Source organism: Schistocerca nitens, chromosome 8 (genome assembly GCF_023898315.1).
Source record: "Schistocerca nitens isolate TAMUIC-IGC-003100 chromosome 8, iqSchNite1.1, whole genome shotgun sequence".
In the NCBI taxonomy this organism is placed as follows: domain Eukaryota; kingdom Metazoa; phylum Arthropoda; class Insecta; order Orthoptera; family Acrididae; genus Schistocerca; species Schistocerca nitens.
In genome coordinates this window covers 611,941,901-611,960,809 of record NC_064621.1, presented here as the reverse complement: position 1 = coordinate 611,960,809, position 18,909 = coordinate 611,941,901, and the positions used below count along the sequence as shown (strand labels likewise).

Here is an 18,909-nt window from a genome sequence, read left to right as displayed (position 1 = left end):
TTTTCGTCGTTTACAACATTATGTTAAGGTTGCATTTATAACTTAATTGGCGAAAAGTAACATACCTTACATTATATTATTGTCCTCTTGTTTTGGTAGCTGTTATGCTACACAATATACAACATGTCATCTGCAAACAGCAAAACATAATTTATTTTCTATTTGTTATGTATTTACGAACGGAAATAAGACTGTATCACGTTTTCTTTCTGTTACTTACAGTTTTGAAGTTGTGGTACGTTTTCCTGTTTTGTTGGCGAAGTAAATGGGCTTACTTCTTTGCCTGTGTTCGTGTGGTAATGCAGTTTTTCGATTACTCAAAACATAGGCGGAGTTTTCGCTGCCATTACGTGTTGTTGTGGCTGTGTGACGTTCATTTGTTTCGTAGCGTGTTCTGCTGGCTGAGGCACGCGAGTTTGAATTGTATTTGGTGTTAGTTGTGTGTGGTTTATGTGGGTTTGCCTGTGTGTAATGAGTACTGGAGCAGAGAGGTATGTTACTTTTCGCCAATTAAGTTATAAATGCAACCTTTACATAATGTTGTAAACGACGAAAATGTTAATATGTTAACAACAAATTTACAGTTAAAATAAAAATAGAACCCACTGATGATAGCACAAAAGTGCTGAAACATGTATGGGTGAAACAAAACAAAAAAGGTGTCTTGCATAAGGCGGAACTTCTCATCCCATATGGAAGTTATTGATTTGAAATTTTAACAGTATGGTTGTGTTGCCCACAGAATTTGGTATACCAAGTTTGAAAAAGATCGATTAATATTTATCAATACTTCTGCAGTTTCATAGGGAGTATGTGTAACGTATTGCATGCAGCGTTAGGCGAGTACATGACTCGCTCTTCCCAGTAGCCAGCGTCAGCTCTCCTCCCGGCTCCACGGCAAGCTACGCTTTCAATGCAAGATAACAACTGGTAATAATTTGAAACGTCACACCATGTAATACTACCCCCATTTCGCTTTGCGTTACCTACGCCGGTAGGAAACTCTTGAGCTGCCGATAAGGTGTGTCCACAGTGTCGGACAAAGAAGCGGAGCACCCAGAAGACGTCGGCGGATGTGACGTCTTGGTTTGTGGGGAGCTCAACAGCGCGGTTACCAGCGCCCGTACAAATTCCCAAACTTTGCTCAGCCCGACCTCGCCTCTTTCATGAATGATGATGAAATGATCAGGACAACACAAACACCCAGTCATCTCGAGGCAGGTGAAAATCCCTGGCTCCGCCGGGAATCGAAACTGAGACCCGATGCTCGGGAAGCGAGAACACGACCACGAGACCACGAGCTGCGGACGTCGCCGGATGTCAACGTTCCTTCGTACAAGTACACGCCGTCGGCGGCTGTGTAAGTGACCAAAATTTCAAATCTCTGTCACAGGTAGAACAGCTAGTACACTGCATTAGCAATGTTCGTGTTTCGGCTTGTTACCAGTCTCGTTGGTTATATGAGGGGCGTGGACAACGTCAGACGTTGAATGGTGACTCAGAAGAACACGGAACTGCCGCGTACTTGTATGAGACGGCGTTATCAGCAACTATAGTTCAATTCTTTTACCTTGGCGGTTCGCGCATGGCCCGCAGCTCATGGTCGTGCGGTAGCGTTCTCACTTCCCACGCCCGGGTTCCCGGGTTCGATTCCCGGCGGGGTCAGGGATTTTCTCTGCCTCGTGATGGCTGGGTGTTGTGTGATGTCCTTAGGTTAGTTAGGTTTAAGTAGTTCTAAGTTCTAGGGGACTGATGACCATAGATGTTAAGTCCCATAGTGCTCAGAGCCATTTGAACCATTTTGGTTCGCGCATGCCCGCACAGAAACGGAAGATTGCTGCGTTGCCAGTTGTACGCGCCAAGAGAAGCAGCGCCGTAGTATAGTATAGTTCGCAAACTTACGTTTAGGGGGGAGCGCGCAGTTTATGAAGTATAGCCACCACGGCCGCATTAACCCTTTTGCTGCTATAGATACGTACTCCCCGCATTCCGCGCTGTGCGCGATTTTGTCATCACTGCACTGCTCGCCTGTGCAGACACATGGAGTTTCGACTGCTTTGACACACTATCATTCGATTTCACAAAAACTATTTGGCCAAAAAATTTGATTTTTGCACTTCTTCTTGACTGATACCTTCCCCCCCCCCCCCCCCCCATAAATGACTTAATTTTGTTTCGATGTTCAACGCAGTTATTGTGCAGCATTAAATGTAGTAAACCATTGCACGAGATTTTGAAAAGTTTGCAGAGGTAAAAGTCCACAGCATATACTTTCCGTATGGTCGATTTTAGTTGCCACTAGAAATTTCAAAAAATTACATTCAAATAAATAAAATTCATGAAGTAAGACACTTCGATATTTTTTAAAATAAAGAAAATATTAAGCACCGAATACGGTTTGAACTCAGAACCTTTCGCTTAGCAGCCATACACTTTAACCATTTTTTTTTATAGTTGATCTCATTTTGATCTATATTGTTCGTTTAATTTGCTCGGGGCGGACGTCCAGTGACACCCGTTCAGGTTCTTCGTTGGCCTGTTCACTCAGTTTTTTCTAATACAGAGAGTAGCTAAACCTCTGACCGCACACGCTGAGCTACTCTGCCAGCAACCGTTAAGCTAACGCAACTCGTTATTCAATAGCTCTCCCAGCGGAGGACTTAAAAATATCACGCATAATACCGACAAACACTGTTGGTATGACTATGAACTACTCACGTTTCGTCGAAGTACAATAGGAAATAAATAATTACCGCTGTTCTTTATTGCGAAAAAGCCATACGTGAGAATGATACACACACCTTTCCTTGCTATCACCTGAATTAGGAGGCTTATTGCTTGTTTGGTTTAATTAATTAATAGAATATGAAGCGATTGGTATAAAGAATCCTTTTTCCAAACTTTCTATAAAAAAAATCTGCTATCAAGACATTGCTTTTGATCAATTACTTTATTTATGACTGAACGTTTCTAAAACTGAAGACACTCGTCTGTGCTCTGCACTGCAATCGAGCTCTGGCAACGTCGTACTCTGTTCATTGGCTGACTGTGTTTTGTGACGTCAGATGCGCAGAACGAACCTAAACTCGGCCGCCGTCGTAAATGACGCGCACTTTAGCAGAGTTACAAAGAAGCCTCATTGTGGGTCTACATGTGGCCGGCTGGTCGTAACGTGCAAGGTCCAGATTTGCGGTGCATTCGGACGTGACAGTGGCCCAATGTTGGGCTGTGCTGGAACGTTCTCAGTTACAGACAGATCCGCCAACATTGCTGGACAAGATAGTTTTCAAAGGACGAAGACAAGCAGCAGAAACCCTTGCCGTTCGAGGACGGGCTTCGTCTTGCTGAAATGTAAACCCAGGGTGGGTTGCTATGAAGAACAACAAAACGCGGCGTCGAATTTCATCGACCTAACGCTATGCTGTACGTTTGCCGCGGATGACAGCCAAAGGAGTCCTGCTATGAAAAGATACCACACTCCAGACCGTCCTTCCTCGTTGTCGGGTCGTATGGCTGTCGACAGTGAAAGTTAAAGCCGACCACGAGTGAGGACATCAAGGGAAGATTGCAGTATTGTACACCAAGCCGCTTCCTATCTGCTCCTATAATCCGATGACAAACAGTGGCCTGCCTGCAACATTCTATCTCATTCCTCATCAATACTCTGATATCAGCAGTAGACAGACTAGGGGATTACCGCCGGGAAACATGCTGATGAAAGGCGCGTGACTGTTCAGCGACGAATCACAGGTCCCCACTGCCCCCGGTGAGTGCCCCACTCTTGCAATGTTCCATAGCGGCACAGTGGTCTTACTCCTTGTGCCATGAACTGGAAAGCCATCAGTTGTTACTTCAGCTCACGGCTGGTACTGAATGAGGGAACTCTTGGCGGTACAACAGCACGTTAGGGACATCCTAGATCGTCATTTGTTGGTATTCGCGTGACAGTATCCTGGTCCGTTTTCCAACAGGACAATGCTCGTTGGCGGCCGCGGTGGCCGAGCGGTTCTAGGCGCTCCAGTCCGGAGCCGCGCTGCTGCTACGGTCGCAGGTTCGAATCCTGCCTCGGGCATGGGTGTGTGTGTGATGTCCTTAGGTTAGTGATGTTTAAGTAGTTCTAAGTTCTAGGGGACTGATGACCACAGCAGTTGAGTCCCATAGTGCTCGGAGCCATTTGAACCATTTTTTGAACAATGCTCGTTGACACGTGGAACGTGTCTCTATGAACTGTGTCCCTCACGTTGAGGCACTCACGTGGCCAGCAAGATCCCCAGATATGTGGCCAACAGGACACGTGTAGCAACAGCTGTTAGCAGTCGACTTCGTCCCAGCCCCAGTGTGGGATATTAAGGACCAGTTACTACAGTTCTGGGCCCGGTAGCCTCAAGAGAGGATGCAACTACTTGATGACACCCTTTCCAATCAAATAAGTGCATCCACGTGGACCACAGGGGGCGTAAAGTCATACTGATGTGTGAGCTCGTACAGCCAAGTACTTTATAAATCCCACTCGATTTTGAAATCAGCGAAGTACAATTACATACCCTCACAGCCGCTGAAATTTCGTTTCGCTCTCTCCTCGGCTTTAGGGGCTTCACTTTTATTCTCAGGGCGTGCATTCTGCCCTAACTTGAATGCTTAGTTAGCTTCGTTTGTTAATAAAATTGATTGTGCGTCAATTACTAGACGTTATGAGGAGGGGGAGTTGATTCTGTAGACAACTCAACGGTATTGTTATGGTCTTCAGTCCGAGTACTGCTTTGGTAAAACTCTCCACGTTAGTCTATCCCCTCCTCTCCACATAAATACTGCAACCCACATCCCATTTTAGCCTGTTTACTCAAAATAAGACCTGATCTCCCTGTGCAACTTTTACTCCTCACTTCTGCCTCCACCAACAAATTCGTGATACATTTATACTTCAAGATCTCTCCAATCAACGGATTCCCTCTTTTAGTCAGCCTCTGTCATCGATTTATTTTTTGTCCAAATCGCTTCACAACCTTTGCTTTAGTTGCTTCATCTATCCATTTTATCTTCGGCATTCTTACACAGAATCACACTACAGAAACTTTTGTTCTTTTCTTCTCTTAACTGGTTTCAATTCTGTACAACGCTATATTCCACAAAAAGTTACCGCTTCTCGTATACTAGATCTTACTTTCTACTTCCGTTGTGTCATTTCCTATCTTAATTTCCCCAGCACCACCCGATATAATTCAAATATAATACTCTTTTTCTCAGTTTTGTTGATAACTTCTGTCGAGGACACTTTCCATTTCGTTCAGTTGATATTCAGAGTCTTTTTGAAACGTCCTTTGTTAATGTGAAATTATTTGTTTCTTCTCCTTAAAATTTAACCACCTTTCCTCATTTCTCTCTTGTTCCTCCTGCTGCATGCTGATTGTATGAATAACATCGCGGACGGGCTACAATCCTCTCTGACACCATTTTCAACTATTGCTTCTCTTTCTTGTCCTTAGACTCTCATAAAAAATGTCTGGCTTCTGTATTAATTGTACACAGCCTCTACCTTGCTGAATTTTCATAATGTCAAACACTGTAGTCAGCTCAACTCTACAACTCTAACTCTACAAATCCTATAAACATAGATTTTCCAGTTTTTTCTGTCTACTAAGATAAGCCATTGCGTCAGTATTGCCTCTTCTGCTCCTTCGTTTCTATGGAACACAAATTGATCTTTTCTGTCATCGACTTTTATCAGAATTTCAATTCTTCTGTAAATACTTCATGTTAGTACTTTCCAAGCATAACTTGTTAAACTGGTGATTCCCCAGTTTTCACTCCTGACAGCAGCTGCCAGATTTGGAATTCAAATTATTGCATTCTGCCTGAAGTCAGAGGGTATTTAACCTGTCTCATACTTGTAGCATACGAAGAGGAATAGTTTTGTCATGCTACGTTCTCCAAAGTACCTTAATAATTTTGAGAGAATGTGATCTACTCTAGGAGCCATGTTCAGATTTAATCTTTCAGAGCTACCTTAGATTACTCTCGTAATATGGCATTTCCTTTTCATCTTCATCTACTTCCTCTTCTCTTTCCGTAATAGAATTATACAGTGTCATAATTGTATTCGGTAAACAACATCACAATTCTACCAACATCTTGCATAGGCGATAGAAAATTTACGAACCTCAATGACAGTAAATGGATGGTAAATGACAAATACAAATATTAAAATAAAACCGAAATGCGAGTAGTCGTTTTGAAACGTCCCCTTAGAAAAATTAGTGAATTACTGTGCTGATAAACCTCTTACATTATTTGATTTTCAAAGAGCTGAGCAGAGCTGAACGTACTCAGACATTTCGCTCTTTACCTATTCTGATCAACACTAAACTGACACACAATATTTTTTGCGCAACGCAATCTGACTTTCAATAATCCCTACAAAAGAATGGCCCTGACTAACATTAACCTATACCTTTCATGAATCACTTACCTCACAAAAATCTTCGTTACTCGAACTACTGCAATACAGCGAGCGCCACTACTGTCAGCTAAATAAAAGATTCTAACTACTGAAGGGAGTAACTACTGATAGCCGTAGCAAATGAAAGATTTTGATAAAGAACAAACAATGTATTTGCCTTAATAGTGTTCAAAAGTCATTATATATATATATATATATATATATATATATATATATATATATATATATATATATATATATATATATATATATATATAATAGCAAACAGTGCTACGTGGCGTTACCAATAAAAAAAACCTAAACAGCCTACTTACAGTTTTCGTATTTGTCTGCTGCTCCCAGTGAGAGGCAATCATATCTACGTGATGGTTTAAGGGTGTACATCACGTACTTCGCGACAAAAAAAAAAAAAAAGAAAATGGAGTACGTAATGAAGTGAAAGCGAGTGAAATTACCCATTGACACTCTGGGTATCGGGAAGCAGGTGGACATCACGTGCTGTTACTCATCTCCTCGGAGCATTCATGTAAGGCAACGTCCATGTGATGAAGCGAGGTGTGTAACAGAAGACATGGCGTCACTCCTGTGTCGTTGACCGCACCGCTGTCGGCACGCCTCCTGCTGCGGACAATGGTCGCCGCGCTGTTCTTCACTGGTCTTAGCGCTGTCCTTGTTAATCTTGTCTCTCTGCAAAGATAACTTAAAAAAGAATTCTAACTCAAGATACGATCGCCACAGCCGAGCACCGATCAAATGATACACCTGACGTCTCGAGCGCTGGTTTCGTGGGGTCGTTCAGCTCCTGCATAGCGTTTGGTATGGTCCTCCTCAACCCGTCGATTTGATACTCACTTGACACTCTTGGGCTCACGGACAAAGCGAGCAGCGACATCGTGAAGGCCACGATCCAGCAGCTGTTAGATTCCGACACTGGCTGGTAAGACGTTTTTCATTTTTATATGAACGACAACACGATATTATCTGAAACAAATAATAATGAAGTGAGTTTTCTCAGTGAGTAACATGCTTTGATTGTATACAGAATGCATCTACATCTACATTTACATCTACATTTATACTCCGCAAGCCACCCAACGGTGTGTGGCGGAGGGCACTTTACGTGCCACTGTCATTACCTCCCTTTCCTGTTCCAGTCGCGTATGGTTCGCGGGAAGAACGACTGCCGGAAAGCCTCTGTGCTCGCTCGAATCTCTCTAATTTTACATTCGTGATCTCCTCGGGAGGTATAAGTAGGGGGAAGCAATAGATACCTCATCCAGAAACGCACCCTCTCGAAACCTGGACAGCATGCTACACCGCGATGCAGAGCGCCTCTCTTGCAGAATCTGCCACTTGAGTTTTCTAAACATCTCCGTAACGCTATCACGCTTACCAAATGACCCGGTGACGAAACGCGCCGCTCTTCTTTGGATCTTCTCTATCTCCTCTGTCAACCCGACCTGGTACGGATCCCACACTGATGAGCAATACTCAAGTATAGGTCGAACGAGTGTTTTGTAAGCCACCTCCTTTGTTGATGGACTACATTTTCTAAGGACTCTCCCAATGAATCTCAACCTGGTACCCGCCTTACCAACAATTAATTTTATATGATCATTCCACTTCAAATCGTTCCGCACGCATACTCCCAGATATTTTACAGAAGTAACTGCTACCAGTGTTTGTTGCGCTATCATATAATCATACAATAAAGGATCCTTCTTTCTATGTATTAGCAATACATTACATTTGTCGTCTCTGTTAAGGGTCAGTTGCCACTCCCTGCACCAAGTGCCTATCCGCTGCAGATCTTCTTGCATTTCGCTGCAATTTTCTAATGCTGCAACTTCTCTGTATACTACAGCATCATCCGCGAAAAGCCGCATGGAACATCCGACACTATCTACTAGGTCACTTATATATATTGTGAAAAGCAATGGTCCCATAACACTCCCCTGTGGCACGCCAGAGGTTACTTTAACGTCTGTAGACGTCTCTCCATTGATAACAACATGCTGTGTTCTGTTTACTAAAAACTCTTCAATCCAGCCACACAGCTGGTCTGATATTCCGTAGGCTCTTACTTTATCAGGCGACAGTGTACAACTGTATCGAACGCCTTCCGGAAGTCAAGGAAAATAGCATCTACCTAGGAGCCTGTATCTAATATTTTCTGGGTCTCATGAACAAATAAAGCGAGTTGGGTCTCACACGATCGCTATTTCCGGAATCCATGTTGACTACTACAGAGTAGATTCTGGGTTTCCAGAAATGACATGATACACGAGCAAAAAACATGTTCTAAAATTCTACAACAGATCGATGTTAGAGATATAGGCCTATAGTTTTGCGCATCTGCTCGACGACCGTTCTTGAAAAGTGGAACTACCTGTGATCTTTTCCAATCATTTGGAACCTTCCGTTCCTCTAGAGACTTGCGGTACACGGCTGTTAGAAGGGGGACAAGTTCTTTCGCGTACTCTGTGTAGAATCGAATTGGTATCCCGTCAGGTCCTGTGGACTTTCCTCTGTTGAGTGATTTCAATTGCTTTTCTATTCCTTGGACACTTATTTCGATGTCAGCCATTTTTTCGTTCGTGCGAGGATTTAGAGAAGGAACTGCAGTGCGGACTTCCTCTGCGAAACAGCTTTGGAAAAAGGTGTTTAGTATTTCAGTTTCACGCGTGTCATCCTCTGTTTCAATGGCATCATCATCCCGGAGTATCTGGATATGCTGTTTTGAGCCACTTACTAATTTAACGTAAGACCAGAACTTCCTAGGATTTTCTGTCAAGTCGGTACATAGAATTTTACTTTCGAATTCACTGAACGCTTCACGCATAGCCCTCCTTACGCTAACTTTGACATCGTTTAGCTTCTGTTTGCCTGAGAGATTTTGGCTGCGTTTAAATTTGCAGTGGAGCTCTCATTGCTTTCGCAGTAGTTTCCTAACTTTGTTGTTGAACCACGGTGGGTTTTTCCCGTCCCTCACAGTTTTACTCGGCACGTACCTGCCTAAAACGCATTTTACGATTGCCTTGAACTTTTTCCAGGTGGTGTTCCTGCCATCTACAGTGCTACTTTGTGCAGGCGCAATGTAACGATGATCTACGTCTACATCCACATCTACATGATACCCTACAGTTCACACTTAAGTGCCTGGCAGAGGGTTCATCGAATCATTTTCATACTACTTCTCGACCCTTCCTCTTTCGAACAGCGAGCGGGAGATATCAACACTTACATCTCTCCATGCGACCTCTGATTCCTCTTACTTTATTACGATGATCAGTTCTCGCCTTGTACGTGGGCGCCAACAGAATATTTTCTCATTCTTAAGAGGAAATTGGAGACAGAAATTTCGTAAAAATATCTCGCTGCAACGAGACAGGGGTTTCTTGTAATAACTGCCACACCAACTCGCGCATCATATCCATGGCACGGCACTCCCTCCCCTATTTCGCGGTAATACACAAGGAACTCCCTTTCTTTGAACCTGTTCCATGTCCTCCATTAATCCTACGTCATGCGGGTCCCAGCAGTACTCCAGAAGAGGTCGGACAACCGTAGAGTAGGCAGTGTCTTTAGTAGAACTGTTGTTCTGCCAATAAATCGCAGCTGTCTTTGTTTCGCCTTACCCACAATATTACTTATGCGATCGTTCCGGTCGAAGTTCTACGTAACTAAAATTCCTAGTTATTTAGTCCAGCTGACAGTATTTAGATTAGTGTACTTTATCGTGTAAACGTTATTTCACTAACTCCTTTTAGTACTCATGTAGATGAACTCCTTCATTATTTAGGGTCAGCTGCGACTTTTCGCTCCATACACACATTTTATCAACCATTTTGCAATTGGTTTCCTTGTTGTGATGACTCTACAAAACGGTAGATAACAGCATCATCTGCAAACAATCCAAGACGGCTGCTCAGATTTTCTCCTATGTCGTTTATATAGATAACTAAAAGCAGAGGGCATAAAACACTTCCTTGAGGAACACCATGTATCACGTCTGTTTTATTCTATGACTTTTCCGTCAGTTACTAAGAACTGTGACCTCTCTAACAGGAAAGTCGGGAATCCAGTCCCACAGGTGAGACGAAAGTCCGTCGCCACGCAGTTTCATTAGAAACCGCTTGTGAGTAGAGCTGTCAAAAGCCATCTCAAAATCTGGACCAATGAAATCATGGTGAGATCGCCTGTCGATAGCACTCATTACTTCACGACAATAAACGACCAGTGGCGTCGTATGAATGCTATTTTTTGAATCCGTGCTGACTATTTGTCAATAGATCATTTTCTTCCATCCAGTTCAGAAGAATTTGTGTCCCCATGCATGTAGTACACTTTGTGTTTTCGCATGCCGCCTACATGTTCTTGCAGTTTTACAGGTGAGCAGCGTATTATTCCAAGATACGACAAAGTAGCATATCTTGTACTTTTGGCCTTTACACAGTAAGCTTCTCAACCAGGCTGCATTCACCACTCTTTTACCTCCACGGCTAGGCAGGTCCAAACTAGATTCAACAGTTCATTGATTGTACACGACAGCAAAGCAGCGCTTACATAGGGTTATTATTTACACGTTTTTCTAAACTACTCTGAGAGTGTAGATTCACGCTACTGGCAAATTTCTAATCATTAACATTAAACATTTTGATGTATAAGGAGTGTCGTTAAGCAAGATTACGATACATAAATATCTTCAACATTTCGCGGCCCTGTCAGCAACTGTATAAATATTAATTTTAATTTTAATAATGAACATCCTCAGGTGCACCGTTTACCTAGAAATTTACCTAGGTTTCAGTCGGAATAACCCAACCTTCTTCAGAATAACAGAATCTATCGTTTGTCCGTAGTGGACATCGTCAAGCTAAAACTACAAATCCATAGATTATCGTCAGAATGTAAAGTTCCAGGACAGCACTCGTGGCTGCCGCATCGCGGTCGCGAAGTGGGGCCGAGGCAGTTTCAGATACGTTTTTACAGTCTGTACGATAATTTATGGATTTGTAGTTTTAGTTTGACGACGTCCACTATGGACAAACGGTACATACTGTTATTCTGTAGAAGGTTGGGTTATCCCGACTGAAACCTAGGTAAATTTCTAGGTAAACGGTGCAACTAAGGCTGTTCATTATTAAAATTACGATAACTTTTTGCCTCAAACCGCTGAAAAGATACAACGCACTGCTGCTTGTTGCTACGTATCTTACATCTAGCTAAACTGAATATAGGTGAGTATCGACCGGCAATTAAACATTTTTATTTACAGACGTTAACCGCGGGTCGTTAGGATGAATTATACTGTTTCCAGTTTGTATTACTGCTACTGCGGTGGTGCTCCATTTGCAGGCCAGATCCAGTGCAACGTTTACTTTCGTAGCGTTTTTATGTGCTTCTGTCAAGAAGTGAACAACAGCTGTTTCTTTAACTTTCTTGAGTACTGTTTGCTAATCTTTCAAATAGTCTGCGGATTTTTCAAACGCTAGTCTTATACGACCTGACTTTGCACAATACTACTCTACTTCTTGGCATCAGCAGCAGCCAATGCCATGGACGGCAGAAATTATTCACAATAAACACACTAAATGAACGAAAGTATTCGGACATATGTTGGTGAACATTAATATCGTATGTGTCCACCATTTTCCTTTATGCCAACTTGAACTCTGCTTCGGATGCTTTCAGTGACTTGTCTCAGTCTAGCGAAAGAGAGGGGGGGGCGGCGATGAGGGGGGGGGGGAGGGGAGGGAATCTCAGCACACACTTCCTCAACAGCCGAAACTGGAGAAGGTCGTCATGTTCGACAATGGGGTTTGGAGCAAACTTTACAACGCTCTCATCCACGTTGTGGCTCATTCAAAAAGCGTGCTGTTCTGATCAGATCGAGACTCATGATTGGCAAGTCAATAAGGGGATGTTATCGTTCAGAGCGGTTGCTGATTTGCGACAGGTTGCAATGCCACGCTAATACAAGCAATCATCGTTTCACAACTGTTCCTCTACAGTGGGCAGTACACAATTATGTGAAATGTATTCATGTTGTTGTTGTGGTCTTCAGTCCAGAGACTGGTTTGATGCAGCTCTCCATGCTACCCTATCCTGTGCAAGGTTCTTCATCTCCGAGTACTTACTACAACCAACATCCTTCTGAATCTGCTTAGTGTATTCATCTCTTGGCCTCCCTCTACGATTTTCACCCTCCACCCTGCCCTCCAATACTAAATTGGTGATCCTTTGATGCCTCAGAACATGTCCTACCAACCGATCCCTTCTTCTAGTCAAGTTGTGCTACAAACTCCTCTTTTCCCCAATTCTATTCAATACCTTCTCATTAGTTATGTGATATATCTTCAGCATTCTTCTGTAGCACCACATTTTGATAGCTTCTACTCTCTTCTTGTCCAAACTATTTATCGTCCACGTTTCACTCCCATACATGGCTACACTCCATACAAATACTTTCAGAAACGACTTCCTGACCCTTAAATCTACACTCGATGTTAAAAAAATTTATCTTCTTCAGAAATGCTTTCCTTGCCATTGCTAGTCTACGTTTTATATCCTCTCTACTTCGACCATCATCAGTTATTTTGCTCCCCAAATAGCAAAACTCCTTTACTACTTGAAGCGTCTCGTTTCCTAATCTAATTCTCGCAGCATGACTCGATTTAATTCGACTACATTCGATTATCCTCGTTTTGCTTTTGTTGATGTTTATCTTATATCCTCCTTTCAAGACACGGTCCAATCCGTTCAACTCTCTTCCAGGTCCTTTGCTGTCTCTGACAGACTTACAATGTCATCGGTGAACCTCAAACGTTTTATTTCTTCTCCATGGATATTAATTCTTACTCCGAATTTTTTTTTACTTTTTTGTTTCCTCTACTGCTTGCTCAGTATACAGATTGAATAACATTGGGGATAGGCTACAACCCTGTCTCACTCCCTTCCCAACCACTGCTTCCTTTCATGCCCCTCGACTGTTATAACTGCCTTTTGGTTTCTGTACAAATTGTAAATAGCCTTTCACTCCCTGTATTTTACCCTGCCACCTTAAGAATTTGAAAGAGAGTATTCCAGTCAACATTGTCAAAAGGTTTCTCTAAGTCTACAAACGCTAGAAACGTAGGTTTGCCTTTCCTTAATCTATTTTCTAAGATAAGTTGTAGGGTCAGTATTGTCTCACGTGTTCCAACACTTCTACTGAATCCAAACTGACCTTCCCAGAGGTCAGCTTGTACCAGTTTTTCCATTAGTCTGTAATAATAAGCCGTGGCTTATTAAACTGATAGTTCGGTAATTTTTACATCTGTCAACACCTGCTTCCTTTGGGATTGGAATTATTATATTCTTCTTGAAGTCTGAGGGTATTTCGCCTGTCTCATACATCTTGCTCACTAGATGGTAGAGTTTTGTTAGGCTGGCTCTCTCAAGGCTGTCAGTAGTTCTAATGGAATGTTGTCTACTCCCGGGGCCATGTTTCGACTTAGGTCTTTCAGTTCTCTGTCAAACTCTTCATGCTGTATCATATCTCCCATTTCATCTTCATCTAGATCCTCTTCCATTTTCATGATACTGTCCTCAAGAATATCACCCTTGTATAGACCCTCTATATACTCCTTCCACCTTTGTGCTTTCCATTCTTAGCTTAGAATTGGGTTTCCATCTGAGCTCTTGATATTCGTGAAAGTAGTTCTCTTTTCTCCAAAGGTCTCTTTAATTTTCCCGTAGGCAGTATCTATTTTACCCCTAGTGAGATTTTTGAAACGTTTGTATTCCTTTTTGCCTGCTTCATTTTCTGCATTTTTATATTTTCTCCTCTCATCAATTAAATTCAATATCTATTCTGTTACCGAAGGATTTCTATTAGCCCTCGTCTTTTTACCTACTTGATCCTCTGCTACCTTCACTATTTCGTCTCTCGAAGCTGCCCATTCTTCTTCTACTGTATTTCTTTCCCCCATTCTTGTCTATCGTTCCCTAATGCTCCCCCTGAACCTCTGGTTCTTTCAGTTTATCCAGGTGCCATCTTCTCAAATTCCCACCTTTTTGCCGTTTCTTCAGTTTTAATTTACAGTGGTCAGAGTCCACATCTGCCCCTGGAAATCTCGTACAATTTAAAACCTGGTTCCTGAATCTCTGTCTTACCATTATATAATCTATCTGAAACCTGTCAGTATCTCCCGGCTTCTTCCATGTGCACAACATTCTTTTAAGAATCTTGAAGCAATTGTTAGCTATGATTAAGTTATGCTCTGTGCAAAATTCTACGATTCCTTACTCCCATTCCATATTCACCTAATACGTTTCCTTCTCTTCCTTTTCCTACTATCGAGTTCCAGTCACTCATGAGTATTAAATTTTCGTCTCCCTTCACTGTCTGAATATTTCTTTTAACTCATCATACTTTCATGCATTCATATTACTTCGGATTTAGCGTTTTCTTGAGCCCATTAAGGGCGATGCAACCACTTGTGGACTTCTCTGTCGGCACTACACCTGATGTCAGGTAACATCACACAGGCATTCCCCAAACACAGACCCTTCCATCATCGGACTGCCTCAGGATGCTGCGTGATTCATCGCTCCAAATCACTCGTTTCCACTCACCCACTGTCCACTGATGTCGCTCTTTACAGCACCTCAAGCGTCCCTCAGCACTGAGTACAGAAATCTGCGGCATACGAGGAGCAGCTCCGCCGTTGTCCCTGTTCCTTTTAACCCCATACGCACCGACATTTTGGTAGCCGGACTGCTGGTAGCCCTTTGTAACTCACGAGTGATTCCTGCCACTGGTTTCTGGCAAATTTTTATTCCAACACTCGGCAATGTTCGACGGCCGCTGTCCCTCAGAGCATGGAGTTGCCTAGCCTCGGATTAGCTGTAGTATTTCCCGCGCTTTTCCACTTCATAATCAGATCACCAGAGGTCTACTTGGGTAGCTTTATAAGGACTGCTGTTCCTGATTCCCTACTGAGAATACGATACTGCGTGCCTCCTTTTATACAGGGTGTTAAAAAGGTACGGCCAAACTTTCAGGAAACATTCCTCACACAGAAAGAAAGAAAATATGTTATGTGGACATGTGTCCGGAAACGCTTACTTTCCATGTTATAACTCATTTTATTACTTCTCTTCAAATCACATTAATCATGGAATGGAAACACACAGCAACAGAACGTACCATCGTGACTTCGAACACTTTGTTACAGGAAATGTTCAAAATGTCCTCCGTTAGCGTGGATACATGCATCCACCCTCCGTCGCATGGAATCCCTGATGCGCTGATGCAGCCATGGAGAATGGCGTATTGTATCACAGCCGTCCACAATACGAGCACGAAGAGTCTCTACATTTGGTACCGAGGTTGCGTGGACAAGAGCTTTCAAATGCCCCCATAAATGAAAGTCAAGATGGTTGAGGTCAGGAGAGCGTGGAGGCCACGGAATTGGTCCGCCTCTACCAATCCATCGGTCAACGGATCTGTTGTTGAGAAGCGTACGAACACTTCGACTGAAATGTGCAGGAGCTCCATCGTGCATGAACCACATGTTGTGTTGTACTTGTAAAGGCACATGTTCTAGCAGCCCAGGTAGAGTATCCCGTATGAAATCATGATAACGTGCTCCATTCAGCGTAGGTGGAAGAACATGGGGCCCAATCAAGACATCACCAACAATGCCTGCCCAAACGTTCACAGAAAATCTGTGTTGATGACGGGATTGCACAACTGCGTGCGGATTCTCGTCAGCCCACACATGTTGATTGTGAAACTTTACAATTTGATCACGTTGGAATGAAGCCTCAACCGTAAAGAGAACATTTGCACTGAAATGAGGATTCACACATTGTTGGATGAACCATTCGCAGAAGTGTACCCGTGGAGGCCAATCAGCTGCAGATAGTGCCTCCACACGCTGTACATGGTAGGAAGCAACTGGTTGACCCGTAGCACTCTTCATACAGCGACGTGGTCAACGATACCTTGTACAGCAGCAACTTCTCTGACGCTGACATTAGGGTTATCGTCAACTGCACGAAGAATTGCCTCGTCCATTGCAGGTGTCCTCGTCGTTCTAGGTCTTCCCCAGTCGCGAGTCATAGGCTGGAATGTTCCGTGCTCCCTAAGACGCCGATCAATTGCTTCGAACGTCTTCCTGTCGGGACACCTTCGTTCTGGAAATCTGTCTCGTTACAAACGTACCGCGCCACGGCTATTGCCCCGTGCTAATCCATACATCAAATGGGCACCTGCCAACTCCGCATTTGTAAACACTGCACTGATTGCAAAACCACGTTCGTAATGAACACTAACCTGTTGATGCTACGTACTGATGTGCTTGATGCTAGTACTGTAGAGCAATGAGTCGCATGTCAACACAAGCACCGAAGTCAACATTACCTTCCTTCAATTGGGCCAACTGGCGGTGAATCGAGGAAGTACAGTACATAATGACGAAACTAAAATGAGCTGTAACATGGAAAGTAAGCGTTTCCGGACACATGTCCACATAACATCTTTTCTTTATTTGTGTGTGAGGAATGTTTCCTGAAAGTTTGGTCGTACCTTTTTGTAACACCCTGTAGTGCTGCATCCGCTACCTGTGACTTCTGAGTATCAATTCCGCGCTTAACACTGGTGTCCGCATACTCGTAATCAATAACTGTAGACAGCAAGTATTAAGACAGTACTTCCATTCTGGTGCATCTCTTCAGTGCGTCGTAAACGGCAGCGCGCCGCCCGTCGTGTTGCAGGTCGGAAGCTGAGACCAGGATGGCGGACCACCTGCTGGTAAAGTCCATCGAGCTGTGCTCGCTGCAGACGGCCCAGAAGCACCACACGGAGCGCTTCGAGTGCGTCCACGACGACCAGCCGACGCCCGTGCTGCGGCGTGGCCAGCCGTTCCCCGTGGCCATCGCCTTCTCCAACAGGCCCTACGACCAGTCCAGGGACGTCATCATGCTCACCTTCTCCTTCGGTGAGGCGCTCCGCCACGCACTTGCTAACACGCTGCGCCAGTCTCAAATGTCCGGCGACAATCCTAATGTTCAGTTCTCTTGAGGGGTACCTGTACTCCAGTCCTAATGTTTAACCTAATTTATTATGCCCCAAGCCCATCTGAGAGTCTCTAGGGTCACCAGGTCTTTTTAATGAGGTGAACTCAGTGTAGGTCCCCATGATGAGGCAAAACTAATAATCGCTGAAAGCTAAAGTTTGATAGTATTTTATTTCATTACTTTAACCCTTTCGTGAGCCGTGGGAAACACGCTTCCCACTATAATGAACTCGCTTCTAGTCCCGTGGGATTCACAGTTCCCACCTGTGTACGGTGTTACCACCCAGAGAACAGTAGAGGGTACTACTTCCAATCGAAAGTTCCCGCCGTTTTTGCTGTACCTTCGCGGAGAGGCATTGTATAGCTGAGTGTTGCTATGTAGAGGAGCCTTTCAGTGCTGTTTGCCTGACATTTTGTGATTTTTTCCTCAAAGCTATAGTATAAGATAAATACTTTTGATTTACCAAAATTTATGAAGGGAAACGTAAAATTGGAACCAGGAGAATTCCAGTTTGAAACAAAAGGAGCCATTTCTGCAGTAAAATGGATGGATAACCAACCAGTCACTTTCCTGTCCTCAATTCATGACCCATGAGAAACAGCCACAAGAGAAAAGGAAAAACAAGAACGGTACTAGTACAGGGATTTCTTCTCCTGAAGTTGTGGCAGAATACAACAAAATAATGGGTGGTGTCGATCAGTTTGATCAATTACCAGAAAGGTATGCTATTGGCAGACGTTCTGTAAAATGGTGGCACAGAATATTTTATTTCCTGGTCGATGTTGCTGCAGTGAACAGTTTTATCCTGTGGAAAATTAGTAAAAGAGAAAGTGGACAGCATGATCAGCTCACATACAGGATCCATCTAGCCAGACAATTGATCGCTGGCTTCTCATCCCAAAAAAGGCGTGGACAAAAACCTGTCTTTCTGGCAAAAAGGGGTAAAGTACCTGAAGATTTTAGTCATGTGTCTGTAGGGGAGCATCAACCCATTTTAGGAGGAACCTACTGGACGTGCCGTCATTGTAGTACCAAAGCTGCGGAAAAGAGCACTCGCTGTGTTTGTACATATTGTCAAATACCACTTTGCATAGACCCATGTTTCAGAAAATTTCATGGCAAGTAATTGTGAAATTTATCAAATAAATATGACATATATTGAAAAAGTTGTTTTTGTCAATTAACTCCAAGGAAGGGCAGTGGGAAGAATACTTCCCACCTTGTTGTGTGACCTCAGTTTCACAGTTGGAGCAAATTTGATATTCTGTATGATAAATATACCTATCTGTCAACTACTATCTGATCTTCATTCATTAAAAAAACTGCTCAATAATTTTGCCCACGAAAGGGTTAAAACATATCTTCTTTGAATACTGGACATCCAG

The 18,909-nt window shown here is 43.3% G+C and overlaps 1 protein-coding gene across 1 annotated transcript in view; it reads left to right on the top strand.

Moving 5' to 3' along the window:
• The window catches only part of LOC126198551 (hemocyte protein-glutamine gamma-glutamyltransferase-like), a 394,601-nt gene that overhangs the window by 58,515 nt on the left and 317,177 nt on the right, over positions 1–18,909 (top strand). Inside the window, exon 2 of the mRNA XM_049934974.1 lies at positions 17,222–17,445. Within this exon, the coding sequence (XP_049790931.1) occupies positions 17,241–17,445 (205 nt within the window). The 5' untranslated portion in view covers positions 17,222–17,240. The remainder of the gene's footprint in view (positions 1–17,221; positions 17,446–18,909) is intronic.